The sequence below is a fragment of the Pseudophryne corroboree genome, chromosome 8 (genome assembly GCF_028390025.1).
Source record: "Pseudophryne corroboree isolate aPseCor3 chromosome 8, aPseCor3.hap2, whole genome shotgun sequence".
Classification (NCBI taxonomy): Eukaryota; Metazoa; Chordata; class Amphibia; order Anura; family Myobatrachidae; genus Pseudophryne; species Pseudophryne corroboree.
This window is the reverse complement of record NC_086451.1, coordinates 246438499-246456228: the sequence shown is the minus strand read 5'-3', so window position 1 is coordinate 246456228 and position 17730 is coordinate 246438499. Positions and strand designations below refer to the sequence as shown.

The 17730-nt window shown below is 44.4% G+C and overlaps 1 protein-coding gene across 1 annotated transcript; it reads right to left on the bottom strand.

The window, feature by feature from the left end:
• Positions 1–3601: 3601 nt before the first annotated feature.
• On the bottom strand, positions 3602–17175 carry LOC134947670 (uncharacterized). The gene is made up of 9 exons (XM_063935641.1): positions 16866–17175; positions 16620–16733; positions 14495–16177; positions 13013–13112; positions 12467–12615; positions 12246–12358; positions 11983–12072; positions 11593–11715; positions 3602–3874 (listed from the first exon to the last, which is right to left on the bottom strand). The coding sequence occupies exons 1-9, from the start codon at positions 16930–16932 to the stop codon at positions 3782–3784; spliced, it is 2532 nt and encodes an 843-aa protein (XP_063791711.1). The 5' UTR covers positions 16933–17175; the 3' UTR covers positions 3602–3781.
• Between the last annotated feature and the right edge of the window lie 555 nt (positions 17176–17730).

The window sequence follows — 17730 nt, the reverse complement described above, 5'->3', positions numbered from 1 at the left end:
AAAAGAACCTTTGTAAAACTCTTTCAGTGTTTTTTTCTGCCCCTAAATGTCCTACTGTAACGTGACTATGAGCTAAATCTAGAACCGTTCTCCGATAAGGCTGGGGAACTACCAGCTGTTCCACCATATCCTCACCCTTTTTGACAATGTGGTACAAGAGCTCATTACAGATGGCCATGTGGGGATACGTAACCCTGTCACCTGGTACCACAGGTTCCCCATTAACAATCTTAACATTCTCTCTAGCCTTTATCAAGGTAGGATCCCTTAACTGTTCAGATGCAAACAGATCCTTCTTTACCTCCAGGTCAGGCACGCTTTCAATTCTAACTACTATGTCTCTGTTCCCAGCGAGAGGGTCCTCACTGGACTCCCCATCTGTCACTTCCCCAGCCAAACTAGAAAAAGGCAAAGGGTCAGAAAGTTCAGAAGACACACGTACATCCATAAAATCACCGGTATTATCAAATGGCTCTTTACTTCTCACATCTGTTGATAACCGTGATTCCCACAGTTTCCAAAAATGAGGAAAATCCCTCCCTATTATGGCCTCATGCACCAAGGTGGGGACCAGTCCTACTTTAACCATTGCTGACCCACAACAAGTTTCTATATTCACTTCAGCAGTGACATAATGTTGGGTATCCCCATGTATGCAAGTTACCCCAATAGGTATTTGCTGGACCTTTAAGGGGTTCACTAACCCAGCTTTCACAAGGGTAACTAAACTTCCTGAATCTAGCAAGGCCTCTACCGGGTTACCCTCTTAGAACATGTCACACATTTGTTTTTCCAACTCAGGTGAAGGTACCACAGTACAGGCTAACCTAGCAAAGAAAGACATTCTGCGACATTCAAAGGCAGCATCACATTGCATGGGTTCTTGCTTGACTGGGCAATTGGCAATAACATAACCTGGCATACCACACCTAAAACATTTAACCACACGATTATCAACCCGTTTGGGCAGCATAGACCGTTCTAGCCCCATTGGCCTGTCTCCAGGGCCAGTGTTTACAGTCTCTCCAGCCTTGCTTTCTTAACCGCCCAGCAACGTTTTCCCACGGAACAGTCTTACCAGTCTTTACTGAAGGGCGCTGTAGAGGATCTATGGGTTGCTGGGTGGTCATCAGTAATTCCTCTGCTGCCATATACTTCTCTACCATGTCCACTAATTGGTCAGCAGTACCCGGGTTTCCATGGCTTACCCACTTGCGCAGGACCATGGCCAAAGATTTCAAGTAGTGGTCCATGACGACTCTTTCAACCTTCTGGGGACCAGTTAATGTATCTGGCTGTAACCATTTTTTTGTTAGCTGAATAAGGTCGTGCATCTGGGAGCGAGGAGGCTTCTCCATGGCGTACACCCAACGGTGCACCCGTTGTGCTTGTACTGACAGCGTGACTCCCAGGCGGGTCAGGATCTCAGTCTTTAGTTTATCATAGTCCCGAGCCTCAGCAGGGCTTAAATCAAAGTATGCTTTTTGGGGCTCACCTGACAGAAAAGGTGCCAGCAGACTGGCCCACTGTGCTTTCGGCCAGTTCTCACGCACGGCAGTCCTTTCAAACGTGGTCAGGTAGGCCTCCACATCATCAGCCTCTGTCATTTTCTGCAGGAAGTGACTGGCCCGTATAGAACTAGAGCTGGTCGGAGTACTGACGGCCACATCTCCAATCTGGGCTGCAAGGCTCTGCACCACTTCTGTTAAGGCCTCTCTATCCTGACGCTGTTGCCTGTAAAGTTCGTCAATAGCCACCTGCTGCTGTCTCCTATTTTCCTCCATTGCCACCTGCTGCTGTCTGTTGGCCTCCTGCTGTAGTCTCCAATTTTCCTCCATTGCCACCTGCTGCTGTCTGTTGGCCTCCTGTTGAGCCGCTGTAGCTTGTAGCAAGGCTTTAAGCAGTACCTCCATGTCGACAGATTTTTCAGGCGGCTTTGTAGCTGCTTTCACCCAGGACATATATCAAATCCTCAGGGGTGAATCTCAGCAACTTCACACTGGGCTGTATCTGCATAAACCACCGTTTTCTGCAGGCCTCATAAAGCTGCTGCTTTCACTTATGCGCAGAACGGAATGCTCGCATTCTCCACCAAGTTGTAACACTGTAAGGGAACAAGGTGCCGTTTCGTGGGGTAAATGGCAGCTATGTAGCAGCTGAGGAATCACACAAGTCCAGTGTGTGGTGTAACTGGCCACGACCAGTTTTATTGAACAGAAAACAAAACAAACATCAAAAGAACCTTTGCCTGTCCGGCACTAACTAAACATAAGACGTTCCTATCACTAAACAAAAACACAGAGTTCTCCAGTAAACACTGTATAGCTCACTTGTATAAGGCAGCTCCTCTCACAGAGATTCTGCAGTCTCTCCCCAGGCAATCTGCCCACACTAATCAGGCTAGCAGCCCTAAAAGGCTCTTGCACAGCTGAAAGCCCTGATTAGCCCTCTGTGAGGCAAAAGACCCGAACTGGGCCCAATGTCTGGAACTTGCCCTATCTCTCTTTCAGGGCCCTAATCCAGCTTTTCCAATACACTGAAAAGGTTCTGACAAAACAAAACATTTTCCTAGAAGTTTTCATTTTTCTAATACATGTAAGACAAAAACCTGGGACAAACATACCTGCCCTCAAACACTATTCCAGTGTTCTTGTCACAATATATATATATATATATATATATATATATATATGTCTGTTATGCTGTGATGCAATCTTGAGAAAGGGGGTTGTACCCCGTAACGTCGATTTTGAATACAGCTTTGTATATTCATTTCTTCAAGTCTTTGAGTGCCGTCTGTTTCTTTGGGATTTGTACATTATCTTTTGGATGGAGCACCTGAGCCCTAAGTATTCAATTATTTGAGTGCCGGCTGCCTGTGGACATTATATATATATATATATATATATATATATACACACACACACACATACATACATACAGGTTGAGTATCCCATATCCAACTATTCCGGAATACGGAATATTCCGAAATACGGGCTTTTTTGAGTGAGAGTGAGATAGTGAAACCTTTGTTTTCTGATGGCTCAATGTACACAAACTTTGTTTAATACACAAAGTTATTAAAAATATTGTATTAAATGACCTTCAGGCTGTGTGTATAAGGTGTATATGAAACATAAGTGAATTGTGTGAATGTACACACACTTTGTTTAATGCACAAAGTTATAAAAAATATTGGCTAAAATGACCTTCAGGCTGTGTGTATATGGTGCATATGAAACATAAATATATTCTGTGCTTAGATTTAGGTCCCATCGCCATGATATCTCATTATAGTATGCAATTATTCCAAAATACGGAAAAATCCGATATCCAAAATACCTCTGGTCCCAAGCATTTTGGATAAGGGATACTCAACCTGTATATATATATATATATATATATATATATATATATATATATATATATATATATATATATATATAGTGTTGTACTATCCATCCACGTGTTTTCAGATCTGGAATTGAAATAACCTTATTCATTGAAAGTCAATGCAAAGAGCCCCTGTGGCATCACTATAATTTAAAGACATTTTACATTTTTGAAATAATGGAAATATTAATATATAAATACACAAATGTAAAAAAATAATAATTTAATTATTTTTACATAAAATAAATAAATATATATAAATACTGAATATGAAGAACATGTGTCATTCATTTTACCACAAGCAGCATAGATTTCATATAATCAATATCGACTGGGTATATTTAGTGCTGTCAGTGTTCATCCATTGTAAATCCATTATCAGCATGATCTATTCTGTGATGTCTTCTGTAGAACCAACATAGGCCTCGTTGAGGTGACCCTGCTTTTGCTTCTCCTGCACTTGGTGTAATATCTGTAACACCTGAGATAAGGTCACAGGTTACATAACGTTACTACAGCTCACAGTCACAGCATCAACAAAGCGAACACTGTTACTTCTTCAGTCTAATGTCTAATATAATATCCCAAACTGAACTCCAAAACTGGTCAGTACATTAGTTTATATTCATAGAGGGAGATGTATCAAATCTTCTATGAAGCTGCCCATAGCAATCACTCAGCTTTCAGCTATCATTGTATAGAAGGGAGGCATTCAGGAGACTGCCTGTTGGGATGCCTAAGGTCACAATGCTGACGCCCGGAATCCCAACAGGCGGTGAAATGCCGCCACCTGAATACCGGCGAGCCAGGCTATTCTCCCTCTATGGGTGTCCATGACACCCATAGAGGGAGAAGAAAACCTGTGGTGAGCGCAGCGAGCTTGCAAGGGGCTTTCTAGCGCTCACCCCCGTTGCCGGCATACTGGCGGCTGGGATGCCAGTGACGGCATCTTGATAGCTGGTATCCCGGTAAATAGTATGTATTCCGTATAGAATATACCTGATAAATTGCAGCTAAAAGCTTCTATGAGCAACTTCTCCACTTGACCTCTGTAGAAGGTTTAATACAATCCCTCTATTTAGTTGGTTAAAGTTGGTTACAAAGTTCAAAAGAAATAGTTTATTTTTCTCAGAGGTTGATGAATGATAACTGGAGCTTCCAATAAAGATAAAACTTTTAGATGTACTAACCGGTCTTGCAAAATAGAAATATGATTTCTGACGGACACCTTAATGGCCATTAGGTCTTCTTACATTTATATCTTATTAAATAGGATTTTAATTACCTACCGGTAAATCCTTTTCTCGTCGTCTGTAGAGGATGCTGGGGTCCATATTAGTACGATGGGCTATAGACGGGTCCACCAGGAGCCATTGGTACTTTAAGAGTTTAACAGTGTGGGCTGGCTCTACGCTCTATGCCCCTCCTACCAGACTCAGTCTAGAAAGTGTGTCCGAGGAGACAACATACTTCGAGAGAAGGAAATACACAGAAAGTGGCAAGATTCATACCAGCTCAAACAACAAGGCAAATCTGGCCAACAGGCCGGAGAACTCAGCAACAGCTGAAACAGTACTGAAACAAAAACGAACACAGAACTTACCTAGGAACCAGGTAGTACTGAACCAAATAACCACTGCAGGATAAAGAAGCACTGGGCGGGCGCCAAGCATCCTCTACGGACTACGAGAAAAGGATATACTGGTAGGTAATTAAAATCCTATTTTCTCTTACATCCTATAGGATGCTGTGGTCCATATTAGTACCATGGGGATGTACCAAAGCTCCAAGAATGGGAGGGAGAGCGTGGAGGCTCCTGCAGAACAGCTTGACCAAACTTGAGGTCATCAGAGGCCAAAGTATCGAACTTGTAAAACTTAGCAAATGTGTTCAAACCAAACCAAGTAGATGCTCGGCAAAGCTGTAAGGCCGAGACACCCTGGGCAGCCGCCCAGGAAGAACCCACTTTACGAGTAGAGTGGACCTTAACTGATTTTGGACACGTCAATCCTGCCGTAGAATAGGCATGCTGGATGGTGAACCTGATCCAGCGAGAAATCGACTGCTTAGAAGCGGGACACCTAATTTTCTTGGGATCATAGAGGACAAACAGAGAGTCAGATTTCCTGAGATGAGCAGTCCTCTTCACATAAATCTTCAAAGTCCTCACAACAGCCAAGGTCTTTGAAGCAATTGAGGAGTCAGTAGCCACTGGCACCACAATAGGTTGGTTGATATGAAAAGCTGACACAACCTTAGGAAGGAACTGTGGATGAGTCCTGAGTTCCGCCCTATCTTTATGGAAGACCAGATAGGGACTTTTACAAGACAAAGCCCCCAATTCCGATACACGTCGAGCAGAAGCCAAGGCCAACAAAGTTACCGTCTTCCATGTGAGAAACTTGATTTCAGCCTCCTGTAGAGGCTCAAACCAATCTGATTGCAAGAACTTCAACACCACATCAAGATTCCATCGTGCCGTTGGTGCCACAAAAAGGGTCTGGATGTGCAGAACCCCTTTCAAAAAGGTCTGAACCTCAGGGAGAACAGATAATTGTTTCTGGAAGAAAATGGATAAAGCCGAAATCTGGACCTTGATGGAGCCCAATCTCAGGCCTAAATCCACACCTGCTTGCAGGAAAAGGAGAAACACTCCAAGTTGAAACTCCACCGCAGGAAACTGCTTGGATTCACACCAAGACACATACTTTTTCCAAATTCTATTGTAATGTTTAGACGTTACCCCCTTCCTAGCCTGTATCAGGGTAAAAATAACCTTGCTTGGAATACCCTTCCAAGGTAGGATCCGGCGCTCAACCGCCATGCCGTCAAACGTAGCCGTGGTAAGTCTTGATAAGCGAACGGCCCCTGTAGTAGAATATCCTCCCGAAGAGGCAGGGGCCTTGGATCTTCCAGCAGTAGATCCAGCAGATCTGCGTACCAAGCCCTCCTTGGCCAGTTCGGAGCAATGAGGAGCACCAAAGCCCTTGTTCTTTTTACAAGTTGTAGAACTCTTGGGATAAGAGGAAGTGGAGGGAACACATACACTGACATGAACACCCACGGCGTTACTACTGCGTCCACCGCCACTGCCTGTGGGTCTCTCGACCTGGAACAGTACCTCCTCAGCTTCTTGTTGAGGCGGGAGGCCATCATGTCTATGTGAGGAACCCCCTACCAACCGGTTGCCTCCTCGAACTCCTCCGGGTGGAGGCCACACTCTCCTGGATGGAGATTGTGTCTGCTGAGGAAGTCCGCTTCCCAGTTGTCTACTCGCGGAATGAAGATTGCTGACATCGTTACAGCGTGCCTTTCTGCCCAGAGGAGGATCCTTGTCACCTCTGACATTGCAGCCCTGCTCTTCGTTCCACCCTGTCGGTTTATGTAGGCCACTGTGGTCACGTTGTCCGACTGCACCTGAACAGCCCGATCTTGTAGAAGGCTTGTCACTTGAATAAGGCCATTGTATACTGCTCTTAGCTCCAGGATGTTTATCGGAAGAAGGGATTCCTGACTTGACCACTTTCCTTGGAAGTTTTCCTCTTGAGCGACTGCTCCCCAACCTCTTAGACTTGCATCCGTGGTTAGAAGGATCCAGTCCTGATCCCCGAACCTTTGGCCCTCCAGAAGGTGAGGTATTTGCAGCCACCAGAGGAGCAAAATCCTTGCTTTCGGCGACAGATGTATCCTCTGGTGCATATGTAGGTGAGATCCCAACCACTGGCCCAAGAAATCCAATTGAAAGGACCGAGCATGAAACCTTCCATACTGCAGAGCCTCGTAGGAGGCAACCATCTTCCCCAGAAGGCGGATGCACTGATGAACCGATACCTGGGCCGGCTTCAAGACATCCCGGACCATTGTTTGATTTCTCCTCCGGTAGAAACACCCTCTGCACCTCCGTGACGAGGATCATCCCCAGGAAAGACAGCCTCATTGTCATCTCTAGATGAGACTTTGGATGTTCAGGATCCAACCATGCTCCTTGAGCAGATGCGTCGTGAGAGCAATGGATCTTAACAACTTCTCCCTGGATGATGCCTTGATCAGCAGGTCATCCAGATACGGAATTATGTTCACCCCCTGCTTGTGGAGAACCATCATCTCTGCCATCACCTTGGTGAAGATCCTCTGTGCTGTGGAGAGACCGAATGGCAGTGCCTGAAACTGATAGCGATCGTCTAACAGTGCAAACCTGAAATAAGCCTGATTCGGCGACCAAATGGGAATGTGAAGGTACGCATGCTTTGATGTCCAGGGACACCAGGAACTCCCCGTCCGTCAGTCCTGAGATAACCGCTCGCAGAGACTCCATTTTGAATTGAAGTCCCTGAGATAAGGGTTCAATGATTTCAAGTTCAGAATTGGCCTGACCGAACCACAAAAAGTTTTGAATAGTAACCTTTGTTCAACTGATGTGGTGGAACTGGAACAATGACCTCCGACAATACCAATTTTCGGATAGCATCCAGTAAAATAGCTCTGTCTGCCGGCAATGCCGGCAAGTCTGATTTGAAGAATCGGTGAGGTGGGAGAGTTTGAAACTCCAGCCTGTACCCCCGGGACACAATATCCTGTATCCAGGGATCCAGGCTGGATGACACCCAGACATGGCTGAAATGCCGGAGTCTCGCTCCCACCTGACCTACTTCCAGGCTGCGCGGTCCACCGTCATGCTGAGGACTTTGAGGCACAAGAAGCAGGCTTTGGTCCTGGGAACCTGCGGGAGTAGGCTTTTTGGATTTGGCACGACCACCTCTAAAGAAGGTGTGAGAGGGCTTGTTCTTTCTAGTCCTAGTGGGCCGAAAGGACTGTGACGTGATGGGAGAAAAAGGCTTCTCCGTAGCCGGTGTAGCTGAGGGGAGAAAGGGAGACTTACCCACTGTAGCTGTGGCAATCCACGCATCCAGCGCCTCCCCAAACAGAGCCTGACCTGTATAGGGTAGGCTCTCCACACTTTTCCTGGATTCCGCGTCCGCAGACCATTGGCGCAGCCAGAGACCCCTGCGAGCTGAGACAGACATGGAGAAGATCCCCGCAGCCATGGAACCCAGATCCTTCATGGATTCCACCAGAAACCCTGCAGAATCCTGTATGTTACGTAAAAACAAATCAACGTCACATTTAACCATCGTAGTCAAGTCCTCCTGCAGAGTGATTGACCACTTTGCTATTGCTTTTGAAATCCATGCACAGGCAATAGTAGGCTGCAGTATCACCCCTAATGCCATGTACATGGATTTGAGCGTAGCATCCACCTTTGCTATCCGTCGGGTCTTTCAGGCAAAACCACTTGTTTTGACAGCCTGGAAACAGAGGCGTCAACTATAGGCGGGGACTCCCATTTTTTTCTATCATCCTCCGGGAAGGGAAAAGCAACCAGAACCCTTTTAGGGATCTGGAATTTTTTCTCCGGGTTTACCCAGGCCTTTTCAAAAATGGCATTTAATTCCTTAGAAGCAGGGAAGGTGAGAGGGGCTTTCTTACAGTCTGTGAAAAACGCCTCCTCAACCTGCTCAGGAGGTGTGTCAGAAATATTTAATACATCCCGCATGGCCTCAATCATCAACTGCACCCCCTTCGGAAGTGATGCCGTCCCCCTTGATACATCCCCATCACCGTCTGCTGTGTCAGAATCGGTATCCGTGTCATCCTGCGTAATCTGGGTAAGAGCACGTTTGTGAGAATGTACCACAGGGGGACCCGGTGGAGCAGTTTCGGACCATACTGCCATAGAGGACTGCAATACCTGAGTTGCATGCTCAGTCCTTGCAACCCTTTCAGAAATCTGAGAAATAGCTCCCCTAAGAGAGGCTAACCACTCTGGTTCCCTAGCCGGGATCTGCGCTACAACAGTGCAATCCCAATTACATGGGATGGGATCTTCCTGAGAAGATATATCATCTGTAGCATACGATACAGAGTCTCTATACATGGTTGCTTGCACACCCCACATACACACAGGGTACAGGGCAGACAGAGTCCCCCCCCCCCCCCCAAGAATGGCAGAGAGACACAGAGATTGGAGCCAACCCACACACAGTGCTATACAGGTATAGGGAGACACTTAACCAGCGCTGACTGTGTCCCTTAATAGGTGACACAGTCTATACACAGCCTCCCCTCCCTTCTACAACCCCCTGGTACCATACAGATAGCTGGAGTTGCTCTGGCGGGAGTGCTCTTCACAGGCAGCGTGTCTGCAGGCAGGAAAATGGTGCTGAACGCTGCTGGGTCCGCTCTGAGGAGAAGCTCCGCCCTCTTAATGGCGCTGTCTTCCCGCTCTTCCAAGATTATACTGGCCCGAGGATTTTCTGCTGGCTGAGATCCGAGGCCCCCGACAGGCTTTCTGGTCAGTTTAGGGTTAAGGCGCCGGCTCAGGGCGCCCCTCACAACGCCGCACCATGTACCGCTGAGCCCCCGGAGTGCAGTCAGTACTGCGCTTCCTACCCTGTAGCCTCCATCTTCACATCGGCTCTCTGCTTGCCAGGGAGCCGATGACTCACTCGCCACACTTCAGCTCTGCAAGGGGGTTGGCGGCATGCTGCCGGGGTGAGCGTTCCCCTGCGGCGGGGAGCGATCTATCCCCTCTGGAGCTCAGTGTCCAGTCAGCGGAGACAGTGGTTCAGACCACGCAGGGCGGACACTGCTCCCCCCCCTCAGTCCCTCGCTGCAGGGAGGCTGTTGCCAGCAGCCTCCCTGTAAAATAACAAACTCTAAAAAAACTTTACTAAAGAAGCTCTGTAGAGCTCCCCTAGCTGTGACCGGCTCCTCCGGGCACATTTTCTAAACTGAGTCTGGTAGGAGGGGCATAGAGGGAGGAGCCAGACCACACTGTTAAACTGTTAAAGTGCCAATGGCTCCTGGTGGACCCATCTATGCCCCATGGTATTAATATGGACCCCAGCATCATCCAGGACATAAGAGAAATATATTCTTTTAAAGAATGTTAAAACATTTAATGTAGTCATGGGGGTCATCTCATCTATAAGCATGGCATGCACGGAGCATTCTGTATACAGTGGTGTCTCTAATACCCCTTTCACACTGTACAAATAACTCGGTATATTGCCATGTCGACACGGGTCACCGTGCGGTGTGAAAGGGGCCATGGATGAATTCCCAGGTCGCTTGACCCAGTAATTCAACCTGGGTTATAAGAAGGGTTATTCCCGGGTAATTACCGGGTCAGGCGCAGTGAACGGGTTACCCGGGTCGATGAGACACGGTACCTGTTCACTGCATAGGGAGAGGCGGCACACAGATGATGTCATATCACAGCGCCGCCTCTGCACCCGCCCCCGATGCCTGCTCCGGCTCCGTCCCCACCCCCTGATGGCAACCCGACCCGGCATATTGCCAGGTCAGGATTGCAGTTTGTAGGGTTCAATGCCGTCTCACACCGGGGAATGACCCATTTCCAGAGAGAGAAAAAAACAAAAAATGACAGCACTCAGTCCATTTAATCAAAGAGATATTTACGTGGTGCCAGGTCAAAAAAACATTACTAACATCACTTACTTTCCCAAAACAAGAAAATACAGAAACCAGCTGTCACGATTCAGATGCAAGCAGAAAAAGGATTTATTCTTCAACAGAAATCCATTGTCAGTACATCCAACACAGGGCCACAGTTGTTGGATGTACTGACAATGGATTTCTGTTGAAGAATAAATCCATTTTCTGCTTGCATCTGAATCGTGAGTGCTGGTTTCTGCATTTTCTTTTCTTTTTTTGGGAGAGTGAGTGATGTTATATATATATATATATATATATATATAGAGAGAGAGAGAGAGAGAGAGAGAGAGAGAGAGAGAGAGAGAGAGAGAGTCAATCACCTATCTAACTTTCTTAGCTAGGATAGGATCAGTATTACATTTATTGTGAAGGGTACATCACCATGTTCTGCTCAACAGTTGTTTCTGATTAAAATCGTTTGATTGAAATGACTGATGAGCCGACCATGGTGATATACTCTTCGCAATAAATATACTTCTCCTATTCAACTGGACTATGTGTGCTGATCCTATCCTACCTAAAAAAGTCAGATAGGTGACTGTTGATTATTTTATGGATCTTACACCAAAGCTGTTCTACATAATGAAAATCAACTGCCTGCATACCTGTGACTGTATATACATGAAAGAAAACAACACAACAATAAAAATACAGTAAATAGTTTAGTGGTACAAGATTTACCTGTGATTTGGGGACAATGCCAACTCGGAAAAATGTAATGTTTCCAGTTTCGATTTTTGTACAGTTAACCACGGTAGATGCGATATTCTCAGGGGAAGCCCCATCACACAGCACTCCATCTACCTGAAATTATACATCATTTTATATCATGGAATTTATTTCAGTGGCCTAATTATCATTGGTGCAGGGGGTACACCTGCTACAGGACCCCAGGGTAAGGGGGGCCTGGCAATGCTGGGTCAATTTCTCCATGCAAGGCCCTTTCTACCCACCTTATGCCCCGGATTGCTACCTGAGACCTCCACTCTGCTATTCTGTTTCACTGCTGATTTATTTGTTGTTTTATGATTCATTTATTTATTTGTGGATAAATATTTGATTATATTTTACCTTATCTCCCAACTTTGCATAGACTTGGTTGTGATGAGTTGTGTCTGCTTCCCCGGATGGATTAGCTGATGTGACTGCAATGGGACCCACCTAAAAATAAATTATCAGTCAAATCATATTATATTCCAAGTTGTTTATATGTACTTTCTTCTTCATAAGCTGCATGGTAAGCAGAATGTTTGCAAATATGTCAGGAACAGACACAATAGGTCTGCATAGCAAACAGTGTAAACGTCTTGCAGCAGCCGTACATTTTCTCTTACCATATCAATTAAATGTGTAGTCACCGCACAGTCTGGGATCCGTATGGCAATGCTCTGAGGGGTGCCTATGTATTTTGCAGAGTCCCTGGCACCCAACACATCCAGCCATGGCCCTGTCAGGGACATATGTGTCATTGTAATAATATGTAATGGAAGAGATTTTACAGAATATTGTGAGGTCAATTAGTGTCATGCAGTAGTAAATATAAATATATGCTCACCTCTTGGGATCACCAAGCTGATGGATGAGGGCCAGGCAGCCTGCATGAAGTCCCATAACAGCGGACTAAACAAATGTTTTGCAGCTTTTAATTGATCTAGACTAGAAATCCACAATGACATTGGACGGTCCTGAGCCTGACGCTTTGTCCTACAAACAGGAGGAATAAATATAGTATATATTAATCAATGTTATTCCACTTTATGTATACGATGATGAGTGTTTCTCTAGTGTACTCTACCAATCACTCTGATATAAAAATCTGTATAATATCTCTATATTTCATTCTGTGACACCATGTAAATGGATTTATCATTGTTTATTACCTGTGTTTTTTCTTGTATAAAGGAAAAACAATAATGAATTGATCAAATCTGTATTGTTATATGTTACAGGTGTTACTAAACTGACTTCTATGTGAATTTGCAGCTTTGTGTTAGAGATAAAACTGATAATCTTTCAACAGGTGTTAATAGTAATTCATTATTTATAGTTACAGTGATGTTTCCAGGAAAGCCATCGCTCACACTGTACTATTGGCACCTACTTGTAGGCTTTCTCTACGGCGTCTGGCTGATTGCACGCTGCCACCAGGATATAGACAGTGTCTGACGGAACACCACATATTCCTCCATTTCTCATAATCTCTGGAAAAGGTGACAGCAGAAAGTCCATAAATTAAACATACACAGTACACATACATTGTACACAGTATAGGAAGTGCATGTACCACTTTATGACTAATTAAAAGGCTTTCTATCTTCAGATAACCTTAGTCACTGTCTAGTGTAGAGTAGAAAGGTAATATATGTTGAATGTGAAATATATATACTAATAAATATGTCATAACTGTGCAAAGGTATTGTACAAAAATGTGTTAATTAGAAATAGTTCAATAATGAAAGAATATTTAACAAATTTGAATTGAATCATGTTCAACTTTATAGATCTGTGTAACCCAGCAAAACTCTTATGATATCTGAAACTAGAGATGTGCAGTTTCAAAATGTACCTGGTTTTATCCGGATTTACCCGGATCTCAAAATGGTATCTTATTGGCTCTTGGATGTCATGTGTTTTGAATAACCAATATGAAAAATCTAGATAAATCCAAACTGGCTTTAATTTTGGCCTTACAAACTATGTAAATCAGAACCTGCACATCTATATCTGAAACTGTCCTTATTGGGTTGCTCATCAATTAATAGGTTTGCATGAAAAATATTGTAATAGTATCTCTCTGTTTAGGTCAATAGATATTTGACATTCCAACATGTGAACAGTGTCAGACTAAGGACTGTATTGGGTTCCGGTATGAATGGTCGACCATGTTAAGGTCGACAGTCATTAGGTCGACCACTATTGGTTGACATTGACATGTTCGACACACAAAAATGGTCGACACATGAAAGGTCGACATGAGTTTTTTAACTTTTCTTGGTGTCGTTTTTTGCGGAAAGTGACTGGGAACCCCAATTAGTGCACCGCGTCCCCTCGCATGGCTTGCTTCGCTCGCCATGCTTCGGGCATGGTGCCTTCGCTCCGCTACCGCTTCGCTTGGCACAGATTACCGTTGCAATCGTAGTCCACGTGGATCGTAAAGTATGGAAAAGTTCCCCAAAAGAAAAAAAAGTAAAAAAACCCATGTCGACCTTTTCACGTGTCGACCATTTTCATGTGTCGACCATGTGTCCATGTCAATGTTGACCAATAGTGGTCGACCTAATGACTGTCGACCATAACATGGTCGACCATGTGAACGGATTGTATATAGCACATATGTTTACACAGTAAATACATTCTTATCTACAATGAAGATCTAACTGGTTAATGTTTTGGTTGATATTGTGAGCAGAAATAAATAATTTTATGTGTTATCTTACTACAACACATGATATATGTGCCTATGAAGATTTTGGGAGCACTGAAGGATTTTATTATAATGTAAATTATCTATGACCTAACAATAGGATATAAATATAACATTCTACAATGTATGTCAAGCAATTCATTTCCCCTCTCTTCTTACCTGCGATCTGTCGTACAGAGCTGGTCTTTGTAGAGATCAGATGGGGACATTTTGATGTCTGATTAGAAAATCCACTAATTTTGATAAATGGGCTGCCTACTGGTATTTGGGGAGCCTCAAAGGTGCCATTATGTAGGGTGGCAAGAAATAAGTAGAAGCCAGCAATGCCAAAGATAATAGTGACAGCGATGTCATAGCCCAGAGGAAGAGCGTTGAGGGAGTCTAGAAGGAAGCTGATTAGAATAAGCTGGAAAGTGAGAGAATACACAAACCAGGCCTTAGATAGGAAAAGTGTGCTGAATACAATGAAACTGTTAAAGAGAATGAAGCATATGATTCCTACTGCAGTGTTAAAGCCTCTGCTTGTGCTATAGATACCACTGTACCGGGAAATTCCCCAAATAACCCACATTACGCCATACAGAATAAAGGCGCTACTTTCCAGTGTCTTGCCACGGGAGAAAGCTACTGACCCACAAATGAGATTATACAGCCCTCCAGCAACGACAACCCAGGGCAAGACCACTGTACCCAAGGGTTCTCCAGAGCTTCCCGGCATTGTCATGGCAAAGGCAGCCAAAATGCTACAAGCATGAGCCAGGACTTCAGCATCAGCATACTTGGAATAGCCAAGGAAGGGCTCACGGATGTTATTACCCTGACGGAGCCTGAAAATGTTATTACTGGTGAACAGTTTCCTAATGGTGCCCTCCCCAGTGGGGATACTTGCAGATGCCTGTGCATTGTATAGAGTGACCAGCACCATAATCGCTGAAGAAATGTATACTGCAATATTCACTCCCTGGGATCCTTCATGAAAAAACCCATGTGTGTTACTGGCCAATGCTATGCAATAGGCCACATAAAAGAGTAAGTACACAGATTGCACCAGGCTCTGAATACTTGTAAACAGGGAGAGGACAACAAATATTATGGCAAAGACTACAAAGAATGGGACTGGGTAACTTAGCTCATTAGTGTTCAGAAACTGATACAGTAATGAGTAACCTTCAGCATATCTCAGAATGGAGAAAAAAGCAAAATATGTGGCATCTAGAATGTGATAATAACGGTATGACAGGATGCATATACCAGTCTGGTAAATAGCAGCTGTCCACAGCCATGCCACCTGGCCCACAAACAGAGTATTGGTTATTCCCAGAAGCCTGCAGCCAAATACACTAGAGGCCGTCATATTAAGGATCAGGCAAGTGGCTGTAAGCTCTATATTGCATGAACCTCTGGCGGCACCTTGCTCCTTGTCTTTGATGTTGGACTGGTCTATACCAGGCAAACTAACTTTCTTCTTACTGAAGTTATGGAGTGCCCGTCCTCCAATAAAGTATATCCCAATTACAGTCACAATAAGGTAATTACATGCTATTGCAGAGGAACCTATTCTGCTGTCATAGAGTATAACAAGTTCATGAATATAGGAAAGAGAAAGTGCGACAGCCATCACAGAAAGGAGAATTTCCCTCTGAAGGATCCCAATAATTCCAATAATAAGCAACCCCAGGAAGAAGGACACTAGGCCAGGAACCATTGCATTTCTCATGTCAGAGATGCCAATGACATCATTTCCTATCAGTATTAAATTGACTCCAGAACCACACCACATGGCTGACACTGTCCAGTAAAATGAGACCCACAATGAGACATTTGATGTGATTTTTCTGATTCCTAAAGGAGAGAAATGAAACTACATAAATATATCACCCAAATGGTTATTTGTGAATTCAAATATTTACTCAAAGTAGTTTGTTTGGAATGTGCATTATTACGTGTAAGTGACATTTATAATAAATGCTGCTATTAACATTACATATCATCATTGAATTGTAAAATGGCTCCATACTGTGCTGGATAAAACCTATTTATTATGTTGGTAAATCACTTCCTTTAATGTGCTGTGTGGGGTATTGGTGATTATATCTAACTGTATACTGACAGTGGTAGGAAAATACTTCCCCCTGCAACAAGGGAATTGCCAAATGACTTATTACAGAGCAGTGTCCTTATATTATCTGTCTCTCCATTATCTGACTAGCTCTTTACAGTTATTTAACGGAATAACATTAATTAGACATCATAGAAAAAGTTTCTCTTAGAGTGACACACATACCTGCATATGCCAGTATCGCTGCTAGGATAAGGAGCAGGACGCCCAGGACCGAAGAGGAGACAAGTGGAGCAGCTGCAGCAGAGCTGTAATAATGTATTGATAGAAGCAAACATCCTAGAATATAGACAGAAACACATGAGATGATTGTGGAAGCAACAGTCTATAACTCTTCCCTGTCGGGGGAGATGATTGCTGGCAGGGAATGGGATAATCAGGATGAGATACTGACGGGCAGTATGTTCCTACCTGCACTGATAGCCAGGACCCCGACACTGAGATACAGCGACTCTCCTCTGTTCCTGGTCTCAGGCATACTGTAGCTGCTGCACTGCACAGACTCTGAGTGACTGACTGTCAGTTCACCTGTGTGTCTTATATATCACCTGCCCCTCCCACACACAAACTTCCCAGTCTATTATTTCTGTTGCTCAATTACTGGCAATGCCCTGTAGCAACAGTAATGACTATAGCAATAATCCCCGCTCTCTATCCTAGTTTATTGCCAATGTTTCTATGTGAATACGAGTTAAGACAATGCTTTGTTCACACACACATACAGTATATGGTTGGACACATATGAACACAATAAAAACCAGTATATATAAATAAATTTTTGCTAAATTAATAACATTTAGACAGTGTAGTTGATAGAAAGCAGATAGCTGAGGTAAATTCCCTGTTGGTGTTAGTAACAGTGGGGCAGATGTATTAACCTGGAGACGGCATAAGGAAGTGATAAACCAGTGATAAATGCAAGGTGATACACGCACCGGTCAATCAACTCCTAACTGTTAATTTACATATTGGAACTGACTGGCTGGTGCATTTATCAGCTTGCATTTATCACTGGTTTATTACTTCCTTATGCCTTCTCCAGGTTAATACATCTTACTCATACCCCTTTTCCACTAGCTTTTGAAACACGGGTAAATGCGCGGGGGCACGCATTTACCCGTGTTTTTCCCTAGTGGAAAAGGGTCCGCCTGCAAATTCCCGGGTCAAGTGATCCGGGAATCCTACCCGGGTAGCTTGCCGGGTTGAACACGTGTTCAACCCGGTAAGCTGTGTAGTGTGAACGGGAGCCGCTCCCGTTCACAGTGTATGGGAGGGC

Bases quoted from the DNA above. Each gene is read 5' to 3' on its own strand.
- LOC134947670 (XM_063935641.1), bottom strand. From the start codon at position 16,932: ATGCCTGAGACCAGGAACAGAGGAGAGTCGCTGTATCTCAGTGTCGGG. The intron at 12,616-13,012 runs GTAGGTGCCAAT...TCCTGTTTGTAG, and splicing joins GCCGTAGAGAAAGCCTACAA to GACAAAGCGTCAGGCTCAGG. The intron at 11,716-11,982 runs GTAAAATATAAT...GTATAATTTCAG, and splicing joins ATGCAAAGTTGGGAGATAAG to GTAGATGGAGTGCTGTGTGA.